General features: G+C 54.2%; 8 protein-coding genes across 8 annotated transcripts; 3 read left to right on the forward strand and 5 right to left on the reverse strand.

Annotated features, from left to right (window-relative positions):
- Positions 1-461: 461 nt before the first annotated feature.
- Positions 462-4,945, reverse strand: COCVIDRAFT_38771 (hypothetical protein; the record flags this gene model as incomplete). Its single annotated transcript, XM_014699929.1, has 7 exons — positions 462-482; positions 539-806; positions 856-1,479; positions 1,532-2,055; positions 2,596-3,966; positions 4,017-4,097; positions 4,154-4,945. The coding sequence occupies 7 exons, from the start codon at positions 4,943-4,945 to the stop codon at positions 462-464; spliced, it is 3,681 nt and encodes a 1,226-aa protein (XP_014555415.1).
- Positions 4,946-7,044: 2,099 nt separating this feature from the next.
- COCVIDRAFT_38774 (hypothetical protein) lies at positions 7,045-10,641 on the forward strand (the record flags this gene model as incomplete). Its single annotated transcript, XM_014699930.1, has 2 exons — positions 7,045-7,062; positions 7,270-10,641. 2 exons carry the CDS (start codon positions 7,045-7,047, stop codon positions 10,639-10,641), a joined length of 3,390 nt encoding a protein of 1,129 aa, XP_014555416.1.
- A 2,097-nt stretch (positions 10,642-12,738) lies between these two features.
- COCVIDRAFT_102455 (hypothetical protein) lies at positions 12,739-14,323 on the forward strand (the record flags this gene model as incomplete). The annotated part of the gene is made up of 3 exons (XM_014699931.1): positions 12,739-13,044; positions 13,101-13,852; positions 13,924-14,323. 3 exons carry the CDS (start codon positions 12,739-12,741, stop codon positions 14,321-14,323), a joined length of 1,458 nt encoding a protein of 485 aa, XP_014555417.1.
- Positions 14,324-15,229: 906 nt separating this feature from the next.
- Positions 15,230-16,875, forward strand: COCVIDRAFT_38776 (hypothetical protein; the record flags this gene model as incomplete). Its single annotated transcript, XM_014699932.1, has 5 exons — positions 15,230-15,286; positions 15,342-15,627; positions 15,674-16,251; positions 16,315-16,716; positions 16,792-16,875. 5 exons carry the CDS (start codon positions 15,230-15,232, stop codon positions 16,873-16,875), a joined length of 1,407 nt encoding a protein of 468 aa, XP_014555418.1.
- A 764-nt stretch (positions 16,876-17,639) lies between these two features.
- On the reverse strand, positions 17,640-19,439 carry COCVIDRAFT_102325 (hypothetical protein; the record flags this gene model as incomplete). The annotated part of the gene is made up of 1 exon (XM_014699933.1): positions 17,640-19,439. One exon carries the CDS (start codon positions 19,437-19,439, stop codon positions 17,640-17,642), a length of 1,800 nt encoding a protein of 599 aa, XP_014555419.1.
- A 1,453-nt stretch (positions 19,440-20,892) lies between these two features.
- On the reverse strand, positions 20,893-21,105 carry COCVIDRAFT_102339 (hypothetical protein; the record flags this gene model as incomplete). The annotated part of the gene is made up of 1 exon (XM_014699934.1): positions 20,893-21,105. A coding segment is annotated over one exon (213 nt), but the record flags the coding sequence as incomplete, so codon positions are not given.
- Positions 21,106-21,490: 385 nt separating this feature from the next.
- Positions 21,491-22,197, reverse strand: COCVIDRAFT_102319 (hypothetical protein; the record flags this gene model as incomplete). Its single annotated transcript, XM_014699935.1, has 2 exons — positions 21,491-22,085; positions 22,139-22,197. 2 exons carry the CDS (start codon positions 22,195-22,197, stop codon positions 21,491-21,493), a joined length of 654 nt encoding a protein of 217 aa, XP_014555421.1.
- Positions 22,198-22,747: 550 nt separating this feature from the next.
- On the reverse strand, positions 22,748-24,115 carry COCVIDRAFT_102303 (hypothetical protein; the record flags this gene model as incomplete). The annotated part of the gene is made up of 1 exon (XM_014699936.1): positions 22,748-24,115. The coding sequence occupies one exon, from the start codon at positions 24,113-24,115 to the stop codon at positions 22,748-22,750; it is 1,368 nt and encodes a 455-aa protein (XP_014555422.1).
- Positions 24,116-25,415: the final 1,300 nt, after the last annotated feature.

Genomic DNA, 25,415 nt, shown 5'->3' on the forward strand with positions numbered 1-25,415 from the left:
CCCCCCTCCCCCTCCCCACCTCCCATCGCGCTTTATCCCCCCCCCCAACAATGCTAACGCTCGCTATGGGGAAATTTGTAGTTGAACGAAAAGGGAGAGAAAGAAAGGAGGCGCGTTGTCACCGAGCTTTCTCTTTAAACACACACAGACCAGACGAGATGGAAGACAAGTAGTAAAAGTAAGTATGAGTATGTAGTAAGTACGGGAGCCCCAAACGGTTCCAATATAATAGAGAGAGAGAGAGAGAGGTATCAAAAAAACACACACGATAAGGTAAAAACAACGATGTGGGGGGTGCAAGAACCTAGCCGATGCTTTTTCTTCGTCGACAGTTACAAAATGAGTTTTTGATGGCCGAAGAGTAAGACACATCAAAAGGGAAACGAACACAAGAGAACCACTACCAATGATTAAAGTCGCCAGAAAGAACGGGGGGGGGGGGGAAAGAGAGAGCGCGGTTTTCAACGAAGGCCAATGACGCTCTGAAATCATGTTAGTACAAAACAGCCAAAGAAGTTCGAAGTCAAGGTAAACGTACCATTTCCAGCGTCCAAACCCGCCTTATCCACACCTTGAGCTTGCCCTCGACACCCCTAACGTTCTCGAGCTCCACTCCTTCCCACCAGCAGCGACGAGCCGGTTTCCTCCAGAAGAGAAGCAGCTTCTGCGCCATTCCGACAGCGTTGCTGTTAGCAAGATCGTTGCCTTTGATGTCGGTCCTCAAGCGTGCGAGTGCGATACTGCAGATGACGGCCTTGTTGGGTTCGCCGGCACGGTGGCCCCATCGATCATCGTGGTTGAAGCCGCTATGCTTTATTAGCAGGTGAACTTAGATAAACATAACAGTGCGCTTACCCTGCAGTCAACATCTCAATCAGATGCTGCTCGGTCGTGCCTGGTTCCTCGCTCTTCCTGAGTCCAGAGAAAATGCCGTCTTGCCGTAACAAAGCTTCACCTGCAGCGCGCTTGACCTCAATCATCTCCGGTTGGGTGATGTCTCGGTGTGGTGGGATGGCATAAAAGTCAAGGTCCTCGCGGAGAACAATGATACCGGCGCGGTCCTGGAGCATGTCTCTTGCAGAGCCGTGCATGGGCTCGATAGGGACAGCTTCGGCAGGGTGCTCTGGCGTGGTCGTCGGGGAAGGCGGTGCGGGGATGGTCTGAGCTACATTGCGGAAGAACTCTAGCATGTACTGCAAAGAATTGGGATCATACTGTGAAGAATAGAGATTGTCAGATAAGTATAATGCGGGATTGGAAAGATGGTCTAGGATCCTGGCTATTGTGGCCTGTGAAACTGGGGGAGAGGGTGGGGACGAGGAAGAAGAAACAGGGGTACCAACGTCGACTGGGTATACGTCTCCTTCATGATAGGAGTTCATGTGGCCATCAGGAAGCAGGCCATTGGGAAAGAGCGAGAGGAGAACAAACTCGGGGAGGGTTAGAAGCTCATCACGCGACAGGGTGAATCGCGTGCCCCTATGTACTTGGTCAGTTCATGGTTAATTCATGTTGGAAGGCAGGCGCGCACCTCAACTCCAACGTAATGTTCTCATCAGATCCACCGAGCGTGTTGATGGGCGGGCCGGCGCTTGTTTGCGAGACCTGAGTAATGATACTCGCGGGACCTCCTGCAGATGCCATGACGTAGGTAAACGACTCGAGTGGGCTGAATCCTTCACTGTAAGGTGGCGGTGGTTCTCCGTCGTCGATGTCCTTGCTGCTAGAGCCGTCCTTGGTGTCGTTTGGAAGCGCAGCTTTGGTAGCAGCTACAGCGGCAGCCGAAGACGACGACTGGGTAAATGGCGGCGCAGAGGTGAATGCAGGCGGTGAGTCGTCCTCTGGGGATTCTTGGGACTTGTTCCGTTCCTCGGCGTCCTCAGACGGGAAGTAGAGAGAGGAGAAAGGAGGGGGATATGGTGATTCGCCGGCTGTGGGTGATTCCAAGGCGCTCTCTGCGGAAGCAGTGACGAGATACGGCGAGGCAGACGGAGAGCGATTGCTGCGAGTCGGAGACAAATGAGTGACTACGGACAAGCCGTCTGGGTCGGGAGCCTGCGTGCGAGACAAGGTGCCGGTAGCTGTGAGGGTATTGGACGGCACAGGTGATGAGGTTGCGAAGGGGCAAGCGCGCTAATAGGCGCTGTCAATTAAACGTGAGCGCACGGAGGAGCAACTACGGGACAGCAGCGCGCATGGGTCTACAGGCGATGGGCAGGCGGGAGGCAGCGAAGGGGTGAAGGAGGCGAGAGTGGACTTGCTCGGTTGTGCTGGTGGCAGAGGTGGAGCGGGTGATGGACAGCCGTCGATGTTGGACGCGGAGCCCTTGGTAGTGAGTTCAGGTGTGCCCCGTTTGGGCTTAGCACGGTCCACCAGCCTTACTCCAACCAGAGGCCAGAAGCCTGTCCGTACGCCATCACAACACCAACAAGCGCGTCGTCACATGTTTGTCCAGGCCGCAGAGCCGCCTGTCTATGTACAGTATATACTCTTCACGCAGACTGCAATTGAAACCAGGATTGCGTGTCGTTGCATCCGTCTGCCATATTGCACATCTCAGCTACTGTACTTACATGCAGTCTAATGCTTGGCCACGACACCCGCCTCATTTGCCTGTGCAGTGATACGTCGCTTGTAGTCCTTCACTGTGCCGTCAAAGTGCTCAATCGTTCCATTGTCGCACACCCACAAACTTGTGCATACGTTCTGCAGCATCGTCACGTCGTGACTGACCATGAGCACACCGCCCTGGAAGTTTTTCAATGCGTCCGACAGCGCGTCCATAGCTTCAATGTCCAAGTGATTCGACGGCTCGTCCAGCACCAGGATGTGTGGATTCTGGAGGGCCAGGCATGCAAACGCGACACGCGATTTTTGCCCTCCAGATAGCAGTGCCATCTTCTGCAGACCCGTCATGCCCGTGATGCCAAAGGCACCAAGATGGCGGCGGTACTCTTCATCCGCCTTTCCGTGGTACTTCTTGGACATGAATCCCACGGCGCTATCATTCAAGTCCAATGCGTCGACGTGATGCTGTGCGAAGAAACCCACGCGTAGTCGCGGGTTTTGTGAGATGATGCCCGTGGTTGGTTCCAGTGCGCCAATCAGTAGCTTCAGTGCAGTCGTTTTGCCCGCACCATTGGGCCCAACTATACCGATACGCGAGTCAAGCTGCACGTCAAGATCTACGTTTTTCAACAGAATCTTATCTGGCGTGTATCCAAATGTCACGCCGCTCATCTGGATGATCGGAGGCGACAGCTTCTCCACCTCGGGGAACTTGAAGTGGACAGAGTACTCGGCCTCGGGAGCCGTCAGCACAGGCATCCTCTCCAACTTCTTAATCCTCGACTGAGCTTCCGAAGACTTGGCCGCGTTGTAACGGAACTTGTCAATGAAAGCCTGCAAATGCGCCCGTTCGGCCATCTGCTTCTCATACTCTCGCACCGCCGTCTTGCGCCGCTCTTCCTTGGTCGCATAGAAGGAATCAAAGTTACCACCCTTGTAGTAGTCAAGGCGCTCAGAGTGCTGATGGATAATGTCTGTGGCGACTTCGTTTAGGAACGCTCGGTCGTGAGATACGACGAGGACAGTGCTTGGGTAGCCTTGCAAATAGTTTGCCAAGAACGTGATGGAGGGAACGTCCAACATGTTGGACGGTTCGTCGAGAAGAAGCAAGTCAGGTTCGCAGAAGAGGGCACGCGCCAATGCCAATCGCATTCGCCATCCTCCGGAAAACGTCTTTGTGGCAAACTGCTGGCGCTCTTGTGAGAAACCAAGACCAGCAAGAATACTGGCAGCTCTGGACTCAGCCTTATCGGACTCCATCTCTGCAAGCTTAGCGTGAATGTCACTTAGGGTAGTGTCAAGACCCTCGCGCTGTTGGTCTAGTCTTGCAGCATCAGCTGAAGTGTCTGCCATGGTAGCCCGCTCCGCTTCAATATCGGCAAGTTCCTTGGAAATTTTCTATGCAAAGTTAGTTTGCTTTCTCTGTAACCTTGGATCTAGCAACACACATCTTGCTCTTTGAGGAGATGCTTCCGCCACACATCGGCATCCAATACAGCCTGCAGTGCTGGCGTGTCGTCGCCAGTGATCTAGATAAAAACTCAGTCAGCCCGTCACAAAGTAGTAGTGGCATGCTCATCCTAACCTCTTGCTCTACGTGGAGAATCGAAATATGCGTTGGAATGGCCACCTCTCGACGAGAAAGTGCCCTCAGCAATGTCGATTTACCAATGCCGTTCTGACCAACAAGACCATATCTTCGGCCGTACGCAAGTGTCAGAGAACTGTCAGTCAGGATACGCAGGCCAGGCATGGAAAGATCAAAGCTATCAATCTTGATGTCTTTGCTCTTATTGGCGGAATCGCCCAGTTGCAGCGGGTTGACAGCCATGTAGAACTCCTCGTAGCTCTGCGCCTCATTGGGCTCGTGGAGAAGCTTCGAGGCCTCGTATTCGACATTCTTGAACTCTTTACGGTCCTGCTTGGCACGCAGTTTGCGCTCGGCTTTCTCAAGCTTCTTACGATCGACCCTAGACTCAACCTTGCGGGTGTTGGCAGACTCGAGATCTACAGCACCGCCTGCTAGACCCATGGTTGACGACATGTTTCTCGAGGACCCCACGTGAATAGCCTGATCGAGTTTCTTGGCAGAAGGCGCCATCTGGCGACGCTCCCCGTCGGCGCCATTGGCCGAGCTCAAACGGGCAATGAACTTGTCGACAAGATTCTGGATGGCTGCCTGGTTCTCGGTCGAGATGTCCCCGGACGCGGATAAGAGCAGTGCGCTCACAGTGGCTGCGGCTTCGTCCAGCGGTGAAGGGGCGTTAGGGTCCGAATCGGACGTGAACTGGTTGGCAGCATGCGTCAGGTAGCCCGCCGAGTACTCGGACAGGACCGGATCGATGTTGGGGATCTGTGTTCTGATTTCTGACTCCATTGTGGCAGGATTGAATGGGAGGTGGTGGATGGGGCGCTGTCCCACCTTGTCAATGTCGGTGGCAGTCGATGGGGGGGGGATGGTGGCGTTTGTGGCGAGAGGGGCACACCCAGGAACACAGGCCTTGGTACCGATTACTCGAACTGCACGATGGCCGGCGTAATAGCGGGGCAGTGGGCGTTCTGTGCTTATTGCGGTGCTACGGCACGTTGTCCAAAGCAAAGAACATTTTGACGTCGGCAGCCGAAAGTGGATTCGCAGACTGTGGACGGCTGGGCTGGCAGCCAATCAGGCACGACATGATAGCAAAGGCTGTTTCTTGCATACGCAGATGCAGACTTGCAGCTCGCAAGAGGTAGATCTGCACCACGTCTCTGCAGACGCTTCAAGCGGTGATGCGCTCCCAGGATTCTTCCGGACACTTGCATTTCTGATGTGTTTTGCAACGAGAAGACGCACGTCACACTCAGCTTGGCCAGTATCGTGCAACACACCAGCCGCATCGAGCCGCTCCGCTCCAGCCATACAGCCAGCCACAGCAACCAGACGGACATTTTCCAGAGTCGACGACGGCCATTGAGCCAAGAAGGAGGGGCACAGCGTTCCCGGAGCGTCGCTCGAGCAAGCGTCTAATCTCTACACTACTACGCCATGTCCCAACCACGGTTGCCAGGTGTTTAGCAGATCAGGGTCAGTCGACATGCCGCCTTGGCCACGGCACGCATTTGGGACGTGGACGAGTGATTGGGCTTGAAGATGAGGGTACAGAAACCGCGGAGGCAGAGATGGTTGCCCGATGCGGACAGCACCTTGGGACAAGATGTGGTGGCGGCCTCGACGTCCCGCCTTCACCAAGCTCGCAACCCATGTTCCCGCCCTCCGCTCGTCGGTCGACTTGTCCACTCCGGGGCTGACGTGCTCTGTGTTTCGGGTATCATCAGGGATAGTCGACAATGATGCGAGCAGGCTGCACAGAAGCGCAATTGGTGCGTCAATTAACAGGCTGTCTGCAATTCTCTCCGCCGGCCATGCCATGCTGTCGCCCCCAGACTGACGCATCCGCGTGCGTCGGGGCTGGCATGGACGACGAGGGGCTTGGTGCCGCTCCGCGTTGTCAAAAAGTGGCCTGGTAGAGATGGGTAGCAGCAGAGGCAGATGCAGAGGCTTGGGTGGCTGCGTGGACTAGTGCTAGGCCCCATCGTCTCGCTACCACGGCCAGCTAGAGCATCGCAATCGTACACAAGCCGGTTCTAAGAGTTGGGGAGTCCGCGATCAGCAAACAGCTCCACTAGGCCTGCAGGGGTCTCTCCAGGCCGTTCAGCGGGCGGCTACCAATCAGCAGCGGTGGTGACGGGCGTCTGGCATACTCGCTGGTACACTATATTTGGGTAGCTGGATGCGGCGAGGGGTACCTTGAGCCTGGCTGCTCATGTCCCTGATTACTGCTGCATGCTACGCTGCGCTAGGCCTCGTTTACCGCCTCTGCCTCTGCGCGCAACGTGGTGGTACTGGCCACCACGCCCGTCTCCTCATGACTCCATGGCAATCTGCTCCCCCCGTCCGCCCAAGAGCACGCCCACAGCACCGCACCACCGCACCACCGCGGCTCTGGGGCTCTGGGGGCGGCCGTCGCACGTAGCCGTCGATGCTCGCTGGCCCAGACGTGGAGCTATGACGGTGCAGAGTGAGGCATGGGGTCTGTGTGGCCTCCGTGCTATGTTTCGACATGCCGCTATCAGCCCTCGTCGGCGGCTTCTCGCTAATCCCAATGGAAACTGGGTAGCCCTGTACGTAGATCCTAGCAGCAGAAGCAACAAGCACTGGATTTCTTCAGTCTTCCGTCCGCTCCTCGTCGAGCTCCACCTCTCTGCTGCTCCAGCCCGCCGTGGTGCTTGTGCCGTCCTTCCTTTGCCTCTTCGCGCCGTAGTGGCTCTCTCCCCTCCCCTCCCCCCCAAACCGTCTGCTTGCCGACCCCCGACTCGTACTGCTGGCTCGCGATCCGTCATCAACCAGGCACCTTGACATGCCATAATGCTCGACAGGTCGTCACAGGCGCCTCGACGAGTGAGCTATCCCCGGCGGCCTGGTTCTCTGCGAGAATGAAAACGGTTCCATCGGTAAATACCACCCTGCCTGCACCTGTCTGTCCCATGGTCGCTGTATACGAGACGCTACACGCTGCTGCATGCACTTGTTTTGTTTTGATATATCACCACTCCTCTGCTGTCGCGCCTCGGGTCCGCGCAGCTGCACTCGCCTCGTCCTCGCCCTGTTTTGCTGCATTTTGTACTGGCCACTATGACTGATGCATTTGTGTGATACAGCTCTGTGCCACTGCCACTGTCGTTGGTGCATCCGCCGTTGGTCTCTCGTTTGGACGGGAGACGCCGAGCAACTCCTCCCCATCCGCCCACCCCAACACCAACACCAAAGAGGCCGCCCCAGCACGCCCTTTGCCCACCAATTCCATGCCTGTTGCCATGCCCACCACTGCGCCGTCTTTTGGCGGCCCTGTACCTGTCGCGCCTTCTTCACATGTACCGCTTGCGACTCGACCCAGCCAAAATGCGCTCCCTCAGCGACGGATGGTGAGGAGGATGACGAGCGACGACGTGCCCGCCCTGCCATTGTCCGGCCGTGTGAGCAACTATGCGCCCAGCGACCTGTCCATTTCCGAGGCCGACACCTCACGATACCCCCCAACGCGACGGGGCTCCTGGCTCAAGCGCCTTTCTTCTATTTCCATTTCCTCGAGCAGAACCCCCAGCCCAGCGCCTCTCTCGCCCGCAGTCTCGTGTCCCCATGGCGTAATGGCCTTCCCCCACGACGGCTCAGCAGCTTCCATTTTCGGCCGGCGCTCGACCTCACCATCGCTACGAAACAGGCTGGTCAAGCGCTCATCATCAATACGCAGATCCGACCAACTACCGGCCCAAGGTACTGCCACTCTACGGCCTTCATTTCGCCGCCCGGCCACAAGTCACCAGCGCACCGCGGCGCTGTTTGCCAGCCACAGTCAGAACAACAACGAGGCGCAACTGCATAGTAATCCAGCCGAGGACTTGGCGACTAATAGGGAGTTCCTGCATCCGTCGAGTACGGACTATCCGTTTGAGTATGCGCAGTATTTCACTGCCAAGGTGACCAAAGAGCGGACAGTGTCGAAGAAGAGAGGGTCGGCGTCGTTAAGAGGCAGTTACAAGAGGGTTGTTCCAGACGAAAAGCACTTGCCTACACTCGTGCTTGCGAGGTCGGTGGCAGCAGCCACGCCCGAACTCGACGATTCTACCAGCGACGAGGGCGACAGCGTCTTCTCCGTGAGCCGGCCGGGGACGCCGTTTAGCATAGCCGCGTTTGCTACCAAAGAAAGCACGCATACGGGCTGCCGGCCGTCGATAGAGGACCCCGACGATGCATTGCGAACCAAGCGCTCCTCCTTCACTGACTTTCTTTCCTTCTCCAAGAAGCAGCTAGCCGCAGCCGGAACATCAGGCACGACGATGCTGCGCCGGGCGAGCCAGCGGGTCAACTCGGCACCTCTTGTCCCCACCATGCACACCCGACCCCATAGCACATCGTATGGAGAGTCGCACCGCCATGTGGTTGAGCCGGCATTGGCTGCTGCTAGGCGCGCCATTGCGACGTCTGCCGGAACCACCGAGGCGGGATCAGCGGGCAGCGGGCTCGAGGGCGGCGCATCATCAACGCCCTTGCCCACACTCGCGGCTCGTCGTGCCAGTGCTGGCATGGTTCCTGTCCTCGGCTTGGCGTCAATGCCTCAGCAGCTCGAGGGTCCCTCAGCCGCACTGGGCGCCAATCAGGCGCCACCATCCCCTACTCTAGCGCAATCGGGCGTTCGGGTCTCGCGTCACTCCATGGCCCCCTCAGAACAAGCCTCGACATTGGTCGGCTCGTCTGATAATGAACTTCGCGCCTTGGGGTTCGGCGACGACGACAACACTGACGTCCAGAGCGAGACGTGTTTTGATTCGCTGCGCACTGGCGCAACCAGAAGCACATCGGGCGGCGCCCGGGGCCCTCGTATAGAGACGATTTTCGACGAGTCACCCCCCTCCAAGGTCAAGGTCACTGCCCTGCGCGATCTGCTCCCACCAGGTGCTCTTGGGGATCACGCCGTTGGTAGTGTCGCCGGCCACCAGAGTATCGCTGAGGAAGAAGAAAACATCACAACACCGGTGCGCGTGCGCCACGAGTACCCTCTGCACGATTCGCCCAGCTGCGCCCGGACACGAAGCGCTCCGCTCTTCCCCAACACTGTCTCGGCATCGCCCCCGAGTATGCCCAAGCCGCTTTCGCTTGGGACCTTGGAGTGGGATTCAAGACCGGGCAACGACGACGACGACAGCAGTAGGTGGTCACTAGAAGAGACAGATGCTGAAGACCCGTGGGTTGATGCTCCCACAGTCAATCACCGACCGACAGCAACACTGTCGCCGTTCCCCCAGAGCGCGCGTCGTGTCGCATCTGGCCCAACATCCAAGCCCACTACGCCTCATCACCTCACCACAGAGTTTGGTGACAGAGACACCCGCAGCAGCATCTTCGACTGGTCTGAGCAACAACTCGCAGACAAGAACTCGGGCAACTGCACCCCGCCACGACCTCGGACAGTGCACGGCAAGAAAGATGCTGACCGCAGAGGCAGCCGTTCTGTTGGCCGCCGGGTGCCCAGCGGGTTACACGCTCGCAGCCAGAGTGTGCCCGTGGTCCCCGACTTGACTGGGAAGCGTAACACCGTCGTGACAAACAAGTTTGGCACCTGGGGCGTTGGCAGCAAGGGTGTCACCGAAGACTGGAACGATGACTTTGACTTTACTGAACTCAACGGCGATCCTATTGAAGAAGGTGATGCTTCCCCTCGGGTAGACAGTGGCACGTCAATGGTGGTACCAAAGAGCATACAAGAGCAACAGAACAACGTCCTGGCCAACATTGGTCTGCTTCGTGAGTGGGGCCTACTAATCGAAGAGCTCAAAGAGCACCGCACACGAGCTCAAGCTCTTGGTATAGTGGATGGTCCCCATGCTAGTACGTGGGAGGAGGTGGACGCCATGATAGACCTTGCCGACCAGGAGGCTGGCCACCAGGATGTCGCTCCCGCCTCGCCCCCTTCAACACCTGGCTTCGATGACGATAGTTTTGAGGAGCCGCCCGCGAGTCCTAGCCTTGGTAGAGGACGGGGGCAATCAGAAAACCCAGACCAGGATATCATGAAGAGTCGGATACCATCACCGCGTTCCCGCAAGTCTATTCTTCCACCAAACGACGACATTTTTGCCCCGCAACCGTCCCCGAAACTATCCCAATCCATATTTGATGCCGACCATGAAGTTCACGAGGCCAAACCGACTACCACGCGACCCCGCAAAGACTCAGAAGCCAAAGCGCGTTCCGTGATCGAGGCGCTCCAAAAGAGGAGGAGCGTATACGAACCAATATTGGATACACCACCCACACCTTCTACGAAGAAGGTTCCATTTGACACTGCGACTCTACGGCGAATTGTGCCATACGTCAGTTCACTGACGCATAAAGTAAAAGACACGATTAGGGATGCGGAAGGCCTGTACTCAAGTCCGCTCGCAAGTCCGATGCAAGAGCAGCCACAACGCGACAATATTTTTCAACCAGACGCGGATCTGGTGGCTCAAATGAAACTCATGACGGTCATGTGAGCTCATGAATATGACCCTGTTATGGAGCAGGATCCATTTGGTGCTGGCCACACCTCTCAGGGCACAAAAAAGTTTTGACGAAGGAACAAAAGTTTCCTCTGGACTATTTTCATTTGGATCAGAGCGTTCGAGCGACGATGGAGCCGCACTGGCTTCATCAACATTTCCCTATACTAATTTCGATACGGTCGACTATCAAGTACAGGCCCAGGACTGGACTTTGAAGCGACACGGTATTTGCAATGTTAACTTGCATAATTGCAGCATATCCCCGGCCAGGATGCAGGCGGAGCACGACGAGGCATTTGTCACCAAGAGCAACCATAGAGTATGCTCAATTTTTGTTTAATCGAGAATCATGGCGCACCAAGGACCTACAGTGTCCTTTTGGAATCATGGCGCACATCATAGTCTCTGGGTGTGGAAAAGGTCTGCCGTGCAGTTCACGGCCCGTTTTCTCACCGGTCGGCATCGTGTACAAAAGCGGGTTAGGGGATTTTTTTTCCTTTGTTTCCTTTTTCTCATGTTCTTGATGCTCTTGTATCTTGAACCCCATTGGGCGTTTGTCAAAAAAAATCATAGCATTGATACACGACGGCCTCGACCCAGTCTCTTGAGACGCGAATACATACACAGCATTGTAACGCTAGCTTATCAAACGGTACTCCTGTAATTATGATGTAATGTCTGCAATCAACCTGAGTCAGAGAAATGTCGCGGCCCGAGGCCATGAGTGTTGTCCCTAGCAACCGCGTAAAAGCCCAGATGCACAAATAGCCGTGGTGGACCCGGTACTTGTTTTCTGCTACAAGACGGCCTGTATCCGGGACAGCGACTAGCCCGCATGGCTCGCACGATGTGAGAATGTGCGGTCCAAGTAGCATTTCTAGACAATGTCAACCATAGCTGCCGAGCCGTTGTTGGGCCCGACTGATGCACATGCGACAATCGAGCCACGCGCTACTGCTCCGATTCTCCCTTCACACATGTCAGATCGAGAGGCGAGGTACGCAGGTACCGGCTGCAATGCGGCGCGGTTACATACATACTTTGGAAGTAATCACTACCACTGTGATCGTCTTTGCATGCCGCTCGCTCTCGGACCCGCCCGAGCGGGTGAGAAGACCGTGAGGATGCGGAGGATGAAGCCGCCTTGCTGCACGCCCCGATGAGCATACAACCAAGCGAGACGGGCTCCCTCCGTGCACACGCCTTAATTGGCCTCGCGCGTTTCACGCATTCTCAACTCGACAATAATCCAAGTCGGGCTATAGTGACAATTCAGTCAACGACAAGACAGCCCCCGACGCCGCGTCTCGGTCCCATGGCCGGCGTTGGCGGCAAGTCCGGCACTGCCATGCACTAATCCTCTGCACAGTCGCTCTGGGCTGCATATTCCGGTTTTCCAACATGTAAGTAAGACGGTATTGCTTGCAACAAAATACTCCTCGGGACTATATTCCGCCCCCATTAACTCGTCCGTCCTATCCACAAATGCAAATGCGCAATCCGTATTCGCCTACAGTAGCTTTGCATAGAGTTGCGGAGCATCCTCGACATTCTCCTTCCAAGTACTTGCCTGGGCCACTTAATAATTACTCGTTATAACGACAGGCTACCTGGCCGTTACGATACGCGGTTCGCACCACAGAGTGGGGTAACATTGGGGCCAATGGCTCTCATATTATTGCCGATTGCGCAAGTGTGGTGTGGTTGTTTGAGGATGCGGCCGTAGCCCAGCATCGGATGGATGAAGGCGCAGCATCCTTTGATTTGGGAAGGTCAATGACGTGGATCGCGTCTTGGAAGCGGCTACTAGACCAAGAGGTGGACGGGAAATACGCGACACCTCAGGTATTATCGTGACCCCAACTCACCACAAAAAAAGCCATTGACTAAAACGCGGCCACCGGTGAGCTACTTCGAGTACTTAGTCACATACGCCAAAGATCCTTATTCAGAAACCCAATCTCCATCTTGCGTGTTTTTGGCTTAGCCGCCGAATCCTTGCTGACGCCCAGGGCTTCTCTTGTTCGAGCCTATCGTTGAGCTTAATCCATCTACGAGCAATTCTCACGTCATCCGACTCGTCCCATAATGGCGCCGAAGCAATTGGTAACAGTCGGCCTGAGCGCATTCTCCATTCTAGGAGCGGTCCAAGCGCAAGGTACAGCTTGCGAAAAGCCAATTGCCCCACAGAACGCGGCTCCTTCGGTCGCCCCGGGATTTCGCGTCGAGGTTGTAGCAAATGGTCTGAGAGACCCTCGCAGCATTCTGTTTGATCGTCAAGGTGGACTGCTGGTGGTTGAGCAGGGCTATGGAGTTAGCAGACTATCCCTGACGGGCGATGGTGCTTGTGTTCGCGTTGAGGGTCCAGTGCAAAACGTTATTGAAAATGACTCTGTAAGTTTGGCCGTCGTCCGTTGCCATGACCATCGGAGTTTGACTAACAACGTCAGTTGAATCATGGCATTGCTTTCTCCGAAGATGGCCATACTCTGTACGCGTCTTCCCATAGCAATGTCTTCGCCTGGGACTACGATGCTTCTCAAGGCAAGACCACGTCTGATTCAAGAGATGTTGTTCAAGGAATGGGAGACAGGGAGGGACATACTACGCGTACACTGCTCATGTCCCAGAAGGTCCCTGGTATGTTGCTCGTCTCCCGCGGTAGTGTGGGCAACATCGATCTTCAGACATTGGACGTGACTACTGGAGTATCCACGATCAAGGCCTACAATGTGAACAACATGACCTCTTCAGCCTATGACCACGCCTCAACCGGTAGACTTCTCGGCTGGGGTCTCAGGAACTCAGTCGGTATAGCTGAGGATCCCGTAACAGGCGGTATCTACTCTGTAGAAAACAGCGTCGACAACATCATGCGAAGTGGCCAGCTCATCAATGAAAACAATCCCGGCGAGGAAATGAATTTCCATGGCTTCCTCAATAAAACAGCAAGCGACGTTCAAGATGTAAATCACGGATACCCTTCCTGCTTCACAGCCTGGAATGTCTCTGAGATCCCCGATTTCAATGGTGAAGTTGGCCAACAATTCGCCATCGGAGACCAAAACGCAACCGTCAATGACACTTTTTGCCAAAACGACCGTATTGCCCCCCGTCTTGCCTTTCAAGCTCACAATGCCCCCCTCGATATCAAGTTCAATCCCAACGGCACTGCAGCATGGGTAACTATGCACGGATCGTGGTACGTAATCCCCCCCCTCCCCCCTCTCCCCCCAACAAATCCACTACTGGTACTAACATTCCTTTCAACAGGAACCGTGAAGACCCCGCTGGCTACAAACTCACCCTCATCCCTTTCAACGGTGCTGGCTCGCCTGTCGCCCCATCCAACAGCACCACTGCAGCCATCGATGTTGTATCTAACCCAGATCTATCTGCTTGTCCTCGCTCATGCTTCCGCCCTGTTGGTCTTGCGTGGGATGCTAAGGGTAGATTGTACATGACTTCTGATTCTACAGGTGAGATCTTTGTTGTTACAAAGGAGGATGGGAGTGGGGTTGCGGATGTAAGTGATGTAGCTGGCAGTGCGACTGCGACGGCGTCGGCGAGTTCGGGACAGAGCCCTGTGCCGAATGTTGCAAGTGTGGTTCTGGGCAGATGGAGTGGTATGTATTGGGTTGCTGTGGCAGTTATTATGAGTGTTTTGGTTTGAGGATGGTTATAGCAGCTCTTTGTGGGTGCGCATCAGTTCGGTGGCATGATTATGAGGGAATTGGTATATAACGTTTCTTCCCTAAGTATATATTGAATTACATGCGTCGATGCTTTGAAATGTGTTGATGCAACTCGGAAGTGTGAGATTGCACTATGGGCCACTGCCACTACGATTTACCGAATCATGCTCTGTGTGACATACCAAAAGTGGCAGTCGTATATAAGATGCATGGGCGTGTAGCCTTTTGAGATGACAGGTTAATAAGCAATATCGGGGGTGTGCCTTCCTGGAAAGCCATGTGCAGTTGCGATCATCATCACACGTAAAATGCTCTTCTCATCTCACTCCATACACGAATGCCAGCTATGGCTTCGAACACTGCATTCAGGTCTTGCTGCTCTGGAATCAATACGGAGATACCTTTTATTTCACACTTCTGTCGCTGACAAACGTGTTCGTTCAGTCGTGCGTCTGTTTGCAGCTCTTGCTCACCGAAGCTCAACGCCACTTCACTGAAGACCAACGATGCATACCTATGCCGACCGTGGCTACCAATTTCTCTCTTGATATATACGCAATGCCGATAGATCAAGTAGACTGGGAAAGTCAGTCAATGTGTTGAATCACACACTGAGTTTAACATATCAGTGGTATTTGGCTTGGACATGCCACTTGCACTATCGCCTGCTGTCAGTGCGGCTCTGCTGCCTTCACCTCTGTTGTGAAGTGAGAACCGGCCCTCGTTAACGGTTAGCTCGAGTGCTTTCTGTCTCTCACATCGAACCCAAACAATAAGAGGCTTTCTTCTCAGCCAGTCTTGAGAACTCTCTCGATCTTCAAGACATTCGAACCGATCAACAACTGATCTTTCTGCTACCTCTGGTACACATATGTGAAGTCGACATGTCGCGACCTCAGGGTCCGTTCAGTAATACTGCATTCAACTCTCTTCCCATCGAGGTATATGATTTTGCTACCCACTTGTTACCTATATGTATGCTGACTTTTCCAATAGCTCAACAAGGCCATCGTCCACTACCTTGACAACGACAAGGACATCGCGACATACCGGTTGATATGCCGTTCTACAAATGATGCCATCGACGCCGATCGTCAGTCGTTCTGGCGTGCAAAGTTCCGTGAGAAGTATGACTTCTTGGAGGGCACACCCAACAACCAGCTGCGGCGCATGTATCAGCGCCGGTCCAAGCTGCTGCGATGCGGCACCAAGTACGGCTTCTTTCGTGGCCATGGTAAAACTGAGGCCCGGGTTGTGAAGATGTTGAAAGATTTGATCATTGGTATGTAGATCCCGGCACAAGTCAGCATATCTAACGAAGAATACAGAATCTTTTTACGGTGCCACCGAAACTGATGAGCATGGGCGTTTCTATTGCAGGAATCACGCTCACCTCATTCAATTCATTCTCGAGTCCCGCCTGCTAAATAATGACCGACGACCTCCCATAGTCCGCCGTGGCGAACCTGCACACGTTGATGAGACACTGGCAGCTGTTAAGCTGATATGTTCACAGTTCATTTTCAATCTTCCCGGCATAGAACATAACATATTTGCATTCGACGAGTCACAGTTTGCCGTTTATCAATCCACCACCGAAGCCCCCATCTTCCTGGACAACTATGAAAAGGTGAACTTGGAATGGGTTCTTCACAGCATGAATTTCTTCCGCCACCACATGATGAACGAAGAAGCCCAAACTCTGTTCTACAAAATCGATGAGCTATACGCAACCCATAAACCCTCGCCCTGGAGAGAGCCTCTCCGTCAGGGCGCATATACACTCAGCAGATACTGGAAAGGTACCTATGCCTTCCTCGACCACTCCGAAGTCCAGCGCCTCCGCAAGCAAGGCCCAGGTCACGAAATATACATTGACAAGAACGTTGACGAAGGCAAGATTCAAGTAAGCCGCAGCATCATAGTATAAACATGAAATCCGCACTAACAACACTCCCCAACCCAACAGTCCCTCGAACTCGCCTTCGCACAACCAGCGCACCTCTCTAATCGCCGCCCCCTAACCTGGCCCGCCCTCTTTGAATCCCGCCTACACTCCTTGCTCCCTTCCACCAGCGCCCAACCCCTCAAAACACAAGCCCGCCACTGCCCCAAACAATCCCAAAACATCCAATTCGAAGGCACAGGCCAAGACCTTGACGACGAATACCGCGCTCTCGGCTGGCTTAATGCTCTTCCGCCTCAAGGCGGTATCCCAGGCTGGCAGCGTATAACCTTCATGAAGCATTTCAGCGATGACTACCAGGATCCTGACCAGGATAATCTTTGGGCGTACGAGGGGGTTGTGATGCCCGGTGGGAGAATGATTTTGGGGAGGTGGTGGTTTGCGTCTGAGTCGATGGCCACGCAGGTAAGTCTCACCTTTCTTCTCCTCTTCCTTTCTTGGGAGGATGAGGGTGTATGTATACTGACGTATGTTATGTAGTTGGACTACAATGGGCCGTTTATTCTTTGGGCGGTGGATGAGCCAGAGATGGATGGGGAGGAGGAGGAGGAGGAGGAGGAGTAGAAGTGCGGATTTTGTCCCATGGCACTTGAATGTATGGGGGGGCATTTTGTCGGGCGGGAATGTCATCGCTCATAGAAGGTCAAAGGTTAGGTGGCATTGCAGACATCTTCTCTTCAACCCATGTATGGGTGGCATGATTGTTCGGTGGTTCATTTTCAGCTCTTAGCTATAAATGATATCAGTGTCGGGCTGCAATTCCACTGAGACATGTCGACTTTCTCACATTCATAGAGTTTCCCTTTCTCCCTTACGTGAACAAGGTAGCATGCGTTATCTTAGACTTTTCTCATTCCTCTAGTTTGAACTTTTTTCTTTTTTTCTTTCAAACAGAGAGAACAAATTTAAAGTAGGTGACCTCCAAAAAAAAACAAAATCTCATCATTTGATGTCTACATATATAATCGTCATAGAGTCGTTATTCGTAATCATGCCCGCATTCCAGCAATTCCCAATCCAACCAATGCTCCTCCTCATTAATCCTACCGAAAGGAAAAACCTCATCGTTTCCGCATGGTCTGTATACATGTGTTCAAGGATAGTGTTGTGAAAAGAGAAGAGAAAAAGGAGTCGACAACAAAATACAAAGAGAAATGGGGTTATTTGTAATATTCCCATTTCTTTTTGCATTTCCTCCCCCAAAAAATGGAAAACAAAGAAAAAAGGATATCGAACAATCGTCTCTAACCTCCAACTTCCCAACGCAATGAACAAACAATAGCAAAAAAGAGTTGAAAGGCCGGGAATGGAATAACAAGGGAGAAGGTCTAGTACCTAGCACCCATGGGTGGCGGCGGCACAGCGGCACCGTATGGATTGGAATCAGCATAGGATGTAGCAGGGTAGGGCTGGTTGGCAGCTACAGGATATGCGTACGGATTAGCGCCTGGACCATTCATATTGCCGAGTGCATTGAGGCGGGCCTCCTTCTCTCGTCGTTCTCTCATCTTTCTCCTCTTGCGACGACGGGCTTCGAGCTCCTTGACGCTGTGACGCTGCTCGTTCATCTCTTTCCATTCAGAGTATGCTGACTTGATACCAAGCGCAGCAATACCCACGGCAGCGGCGTCTTGGAGCATATTTTTGGATTTTCGTTTACGTGCTTCTTCTGGTGACATTTCTCCTTCGCTGACGAGCTTGCGACGGTTTTCCGAGGCGACCATTGACGAGTATACTCCGTGGGCGGCGTGGATCGTGGCTACCGTAGCCAAACCCGCAGTGAGAAGCTCCTTACCTCGAAGTTTCTTGCGCTTTTCCTCCATATCGGTGGACGACTCGGAATCACTACTAGGATTCCATCGCCCCCGTTCTCCTCCTCCGCTTTGTGCTGCTAGAGCACCTGCGCCGGCCGCAGCGGGAGCAGCTAGTCTGCGATCTGAATTAGTCCTGGAAGGGGCTTCGGAATACTGGTCGTCCATACCGCGGCCTCGGCTGTACGAGCGGCGGTTGCCCCTACGCGATGGTACGTAGCTGTCGGAGCTGGAAGAGCGAGAACGAGATCGCTCGCGTCGAGAACGAGACTTGGAGCGCACACGGTCGTAGAGAGCCTTTCCTGCAGCGAGTACAGCACCAGTGCCAGCAACCTTGGCGAGACCATTACGATTGCCGTCATCGCTTGAGTGAGAGCGGGAACGTCCACGGGAACGAGAGCGTCCAAAGATGGACCTAGACCTGGACCTAGCACGAGAGCGGGATCGAGAAGGAGACCTGGAGCCATCGCGGCCGCGAGCACGAGAGCGCGAGCGTGAGCCGTTGGCTAGGCGTGAAGCAACAAGACCGCCCAAGGCGGATTCAGCAACGTGCCTCTTCTCGTGCTTTCCGTCTCTGTCGATGAGACCGTCGATACCAGCTGCACCAATAGCGGCAGTGGCAATACGTTGGCCTTTGGCACCAGTCCAGGGGCCTGGTTCTTTGCGGCTACGGAAGGCCTCGACAGCACCAGCGACAAGAGCAGCTTTAGCAGCCTGCTCCCATTTTTCCTTGGCACCTCCTCGGCTACGGCTACGTGAACGGGAGCCATAACGGCTTCGGCGGTCATCGTAATATCCATGCCTGTCGCTGTCATATCCACGGTCGTCCCGACGATAGCGGGAACGATCGCGGTCACGAGAGCGAGAGCGGGAGCGGGAGCGTTCGCGGCCAGTGACGGCGCCGATGATTCCTCCTAGGCCTGCCGACTCGCCGAAGCTCTTTACCTGGTCGACAATGGACTTGCGGCGCGAGGGCTTTGGGCGCTCAGAGTACTCGGAATAGTCATCGTAGTCGCGGTCACGGCCACCACGATCGCGGCGACGAGGGCGGTCATAGTAGTCGTCGTCGTAGCCACGATTCATGGAACGAGTGCGACGAGGTGGCGCATACTCTTCACGGTACTTGGTCTGTCTGAATTCGGTGCCAGGGGGGAAGTCGCGGGGGATCTCTTCGATGCTGTCCTCTCGGGCTGCAGGGCGGTAGACGAGATCACGCACTGCGCCTCCACGGCCGCCGCGCTCAATATAAGTCGTCTCGGTCACGTACTCGGGCTCCCGGTTTCGGTGCCGAGGTGGTGCATAGCTGTACTCAGACATGGTGCTACTCTGTACCCGCGATGGGCGGATGCTCTTTGCGTATGCGTCTGTTGTTCTCTCTTTCTCAAAGGTCCAAAATGTAGTATGGGTGGGGTCGGCTGCGCAAGGCTTGTTAGTTGGGGGGGGGCACGAGCGGGAGCAAGAAGGTCGGCGCAGGCAGCGTACCAAGGAGCGTGGTGCTCAGAGCTTTCTCAGTTTGCCTTTGGGGCAAATCTTTGTTGGGCAGGCGGTCGCAACGAAGAATGAAGAGTGCCTGGAAAGTGACGTGACAAGGTGGGTGGGGTAGGGTAGGGGAAGGTGTCGAGGGTCGCAGGGCAGCGGCAGGCAGATGTATTTAACAGGCCGAGCAATGATGACAGTTGGGATGGATGGCTTGGGGCCCAAGGATGTTAGTATCGAAGTCGGACCAGGCGGAGTGGCGTAGAGATTACCGTGTGTGTGATGCTGGTGCGAAGGTGGGCAGTGTCTTTAGTGCCCAGGGCCTGCTTATGACGTAACGGCAGGCTGCCTGTTGGGCTTGCCGCTTGTGCTTTTGCAGCCACGCCCTCGCCCTCGCCCACCTGCTGACTGACCATTGAGCGCATGCCTTCTTTTGCTCGCTGCCAATGCGAACATGCACATGGTGCCCGCCATAGCCCCCCCCCCCCCTCGGGCCCTATCCGCTGCCTTGACCGGTGTTGCTTCTCACCACCCCTCCTTTCGCTCACCAGCGCCTTGACGCATTCCGCCCTACTGTGGTGTCGCGCGGCTGTGCTGTGCTGTGCTGTGCTCTTCACCCTTCAGGTCGCAAGGCTCCCTAGCCACAGTTCCAAGTTTTGGCGCTGCATGCCTCCGCCTCCTACTCACCCGGCCTGGCTTGATGACGAAGCCCGGAGCCATCAGGTGTAGGGGTGCAATGGACACAGCACCACGTGAGTCGCTTCCTATTGGCCCATGTCGGTGGTAGCGTGCGAACCTCAGCGAACATGCGAGGATACACCTGTCAGCCCGTGGCCTGACATGTCGGCATGGCCCAGAACCCTACAACCCATGAACCATGGCCGCCAGACGCTGCCTGATGAAATCAAAAAACAACTCAGTGATGCCCGAAGGCGGCCTCTTGTTTCTTGTTTTGCGTGGCAACTCGTGGGGTCGTGTCGTTGCTTCTTCGCCCAGGAACCGGTCGGTAGGCACGGCATCTTGGTTAGTGCCCACGCGTAGTAGCCGTTTAGGCCCTGTCCACCACTCAGGAACAGACCCTTTGGGCTCCATGTAGGAAAAGCAGCCAGTCGGTCACCTTTGGTTGGCCGGGCCAAGAGACAGCCTCACAATTGCACTCATTTCTCTGTTCCGTTGCCGTCCACTCTATGACACCATAGCGCATAGAGATATTCCAGCTCTGTTCCATGCTATCCGCTCGCTTCGCTAAATTGCACATCATTTCACCGTGATAGCTCCGTCTGCAGCACTCTCTCTACCTCTTACGCTTTCCGCTGCCATAATCACTCCCCTCCCCGTCCCCGTCCTTGCCCGCACACGCTCCCTCCTCCCCTAGACTAAGCATCGCCGTCATGTCTTCCATCTGCCGCTCCAAGTCTTTTGAAAATTCTTCTAGTGCATGACTGATGCTAAAGTACGGCTTGCTGCTCTCGGCCACCAATCTCCACTTCTCGTGTGTAGCTTCCGTCTAGACAATTGCTCGTATCATAATCACTATGTCTTGTGCGAGGTGGCAGTGATGAGAATGATGCTGATGGTGTGTGTGTGTGGTCAGTCAGTCACTTTTGAGGAAGGAGCAACTACGCTGCCACCAAGAAAAACGCTGCGCCCTGTGCTGAGACACCATGTTGGCCTTTTCTCCCCGAAGACGTCTATCGCTGACTTGAGACGCATATAAGCCCAGCTGATAATTGTGCTGTCGGATCCATGTCCTGATCATTGGTCACTTGTGCAGTACAGGTCATAATAGACAATCCAGTAGTAAGAGCCCGAGTTTGTATCCCAGTATTCATGATCCTCTGTTCCGGCCCGATGCATATAGTACAAGCATACATACATAGCACTCAATTAGCTCAGGCCTTGATGGCGTAGTGCTTGCGGTTGTCGCTTTCCACCGTCTTGCCAGTCCTCTCCTTCTCCCACAGTTTTATTCTTGACATACGCTTCAGCATCCTCTCTTCACGCTCCCGCTCCATTTGAGCCTCTGAATCCTGTGCATCCACCTCCTCTGATAATTGTGATCTCTCACCGTGACAACCCAAATCCTTGTATAGTAACTTCTTTGCCTGCTCCCGCAGTTTCCGGGCCGCCTCGCGCTTGTCATTGCTGTCCATAGCCCCATTTGTCCTTGATGCCTCTTCAATTTCATCCTGCTTCTCTCGTTGTCCCCATGGCTCCAGGTCGGGAATCTCGGGCCACACAAAAGGCTGCTCCATCTCCACAGTCATGTACTTTTGAGATTCTGGGCGGAACCAGTGCCGTGGCTGTTCGCGCGTGTCCCGTACGGGCATTTGCTTTACGTACGAGCGGATGTTGAAGCATTTGACGTTGTACGCATGGTAGAGATAGTCGCGGAGATCATATTTTGAAAAGTCGAGCGGGACGAGGAAGCGAGCGTGGTAGGGCGATAGCTTGGGTGTTCGTACAAGCGCAACTGTGAATTTGGGGCTGAAGATCATTTAGTTCAATTGTCTCATACGTATGCATTATGTGCGGCATACAGGTAGATCTTCTTGCTGCCAAAGGCGATCAGCTTCTTCGAGATGGGTACGGCGTCCATTGCGGCCGACTGCGACTAGACGTGTGGATTCTGGAGAGAATTTGCGAGATATCAGATTTGGATATTGCGACTATTCAGTGGTGCATTGGCTTTGGCACAGTGCAATGCGCGTTGTGATGCCTCGCGTGGTTGCCCTACAGTGGGCTTTGCATGAGACTCAGAAATTGGATCGGAGGCCGACCGCACATCTCCGCGTCCGTGCGCATGCACTCCGCCTCCAACCTCTACCGTTGTCACCCACCCACCCGTCTGTTGCATTGTGGCGAAGTCTTATTGTTTTCATCCAGAGTCATGTGCACGCATAGCCATGAAAGGCTGGATGAGTTCAGCACTTGGAACGAAATATGACGCTGCCGGGTGTTGCACGATTCATATATCTGTATCTACGGACTTGTTGGATACGAGGCTTGGCAATAGGTCAAGGTATTGGCAAATGCAAAGAGACATCAGACAGTCTGTTTCCTGAATATCATTGTAATAGAGTCTTACATAGGGATATCATATTATTACTTCAAAAGCAAAAACCCTCAGTGCGAAAGAAAGGACTCAACTACAGGCCAACTTTACCAACACCTTTCCTGAGCGCAACGTCTATCAGCGTCTCCTGCATTCCCCGGAGTAGGCTCTCGGCAATATCCTTATCCCAGTAATTCTGGTTGTAGCATACGCTAAGCACAAGTTGACCTTGCCATATCCAGGTGTGCACCATCATTCGTAGGGTTAACGTCTCGGCACCGAGCCAAAAGTCCTCTACCTGAACAAGGCCGTCACCAATGTTGCTGGATAGCTTGTCGTCAATGGCTCCCAAGAAAGCAAACCTCGGCTGCAACTGCCCGTCCGTCTCTCCGTTGCTTCCGAGATTTGAGTCGGTCAACCTCTGTTCAAGAAGCTTGTGGAAGTAAGGAGATGAGCCCAAGTACGGTGCGTAGCCAGTGGCATAGACTGGTGCGAGTTGAGCGTAATACGAGTCGAAGTCGGTCCACGGTGAGACAACCACCTCGGTTGTAAGCACGCTCGTGTAGCTTGTTGGCGAGTTCTCTGGAGCCTCACCCTCGGGAATAAGGACACGGAGATTGTAGTGGAATGAAGCCATGAAGCTCCGCGCTTCTTCAGTTGGTGCCAGTTTTACTACCGCGTTCACCAGAGCCGCATGCAGTGCCACATCCAAGGCGAGCGCTGCATTGTCACAGCAATCCATGACAAGTTTTGTGTCGCTCTTGGAGAGTTTGACAAAGTGTCTTTGTGTGTATCCCGGCCTCTGGGCTTTGACCTTTGGTTTCAGCTCCAGGGCTGGCTTGTGTGGCTCAAGAGCAGCGAGCCGGCTCTCTGCCTGAGCTTCAATGGCGGGTGTTATCTCGTGACTGATGTGAAGAGTGTCCTCCATGCTGGGAGTCAAGTTCTTGGCACATCCGCCAAACACCAAGTCTGGATTCATGTTGGCGAGTGATTCAACGAGATGATTGAGGCAGAAGATTGCCCCCCGGGCGTCGACGCGGTAGTGTGGTGACCAGATCATGACTTCGGATGTATCTGGAAGGAAGTAGCACATCATCTGCTCGTTCCTTGGGATACGCCCCAACAGTTCATCCACTGTTTTACCCTCGGCAACGGAGAAAGTGGCCGACACCCACAAGGCGATGGACTCGGCGTCGCCGACACGGTAGACATAGTTGCCGTTGTATGGGAAAGCGGCAATTTCGGGATGGTTGTAGCGGACCTGTTTCCATGCGGTTTTAAGATAGGCAGCGGGATCCTTGATATCGGGGTGGAATTTGAGTTTAGCAACAGCGTTTTTGGCCCAGTTATCGCGGCCAATAGCATTAGGAACGTTGCGGGTAAGTATGTTCATCTTCTCGAGGTAACTTTGGGGGCGCTCCCAGCGCCCTGGGCGGGTCTCCTTCCATGCACAGCCCGGCATGTTTACAGAGTAGTAGGGATGAATGATGATGAATGATGGAAGAATGAATTTGTAGGTGAAGGCTAACGGTCGAGGCAGAGGATATGTGACTGAGTATGGGTTCAGTACAGAGAGATTGTCTAGACTAAATACTCTGGCCGTCAGTGAGCCTCGAGTTAGTGCGGTAAGGTGGCCGGGGAGAACAACCCCTAGCCTTGGAGAAAGGCATGTTGGGCAATTCTTTACTGCAGCCACCAATTACCCTCGCTTGAAACACAAACCGTTCGTGGAGCTGTTGCCCTAAGCCCTTGTTCCGCCGTATGTACATGGGCATGCGAGTTTGGCGTAACTTGAAAGGGTTCGGGGGTTCGGGCGGTGCGGCGCGTGCTGAAGTTAAGGGTCTACGCGGAAGTCGCTAGAGGACTAGAACCACCTGGACTATGGCCCACCACCGTCATCGCTTCTCCCCCTTCCAGCCTTAGTGTCTAACGGGCGAGGCCGCGCAAAGTATCGCGCTGAGTATGACGCGCAATACGGTCCGTCTACAAAGAGAGGCTAATGCAAGCAGAGGTGAGCATCGATCGGTGTTTGAATAACGTGTGTTCCTACTAGCAAATCCTACACCTTGTCCACATCCCGACGCTTTGAAACATTCACAACGTCTGGTTGACCGCTAGCGTCGTCGGCTTGTGTACTCATACTCTCGTATACTCTCGTAAGCACAAACGAAGCATCGTCAACCAGTGCTTTGCAAGTCGAGAAAAAAAGCACTTTGAAAAGGAACTTTTGGATTCTGCTGCACTGTGATAGGGGCTGGCCAGAACAGTCACCTTGCATGTGAAGCTGAGGACGAAAAGTACGCTAGATAAACATGCTTGTGTATATTACAGAGAACATGATTCATTAGCCTAGTCTTTATCCTTGCAGAATAGAAACCCGAGCCCCCACCCTGACAGGACAAGAAAGCAGAATTCCCTGACGGCAATAACATTCAGCATATGAAACGAATCGGGGGTTTTGTCCCAGGATCTAACGGCGGAAGCGCTAGCTCCCGCATCCGCCGATCGGGGCGATGGAGCATGTTCAAAGCGCATCACACAATGCGAATGGCCTGCAGTATGGCTATTCCAGAGTTTATTCTTTTTTGCGTTCTCCGAGTTGCTCTGGCGCAAGCCGCAGTTTGTCTAGACTCAGCCTTCGCCTGCGAGTGCCAGAAGAGTCTCTTCTGTCGAGCATATTGCCTTTTCTCGGACATGAGCGTCAGCAGCGAATGCTTTTGTTCCCCGATGTCTTATAGTGATTTCCGTTTTAGGAGGCCGGC

This window comes from Bipolaris victoriae, assembly GCF_000527765.1.
Source record: "Bipolaris victoriae FI3 unplaced genomic scaffold scaffold_55, whole genome shotgun sequence".
Lineage (NCBI taxonomy): Eukaryota > Fungi > Ascomycota > Dothideomycetes > Pleosporales > Pleosporaceae > Bipolaris > Bipolaris victoriae.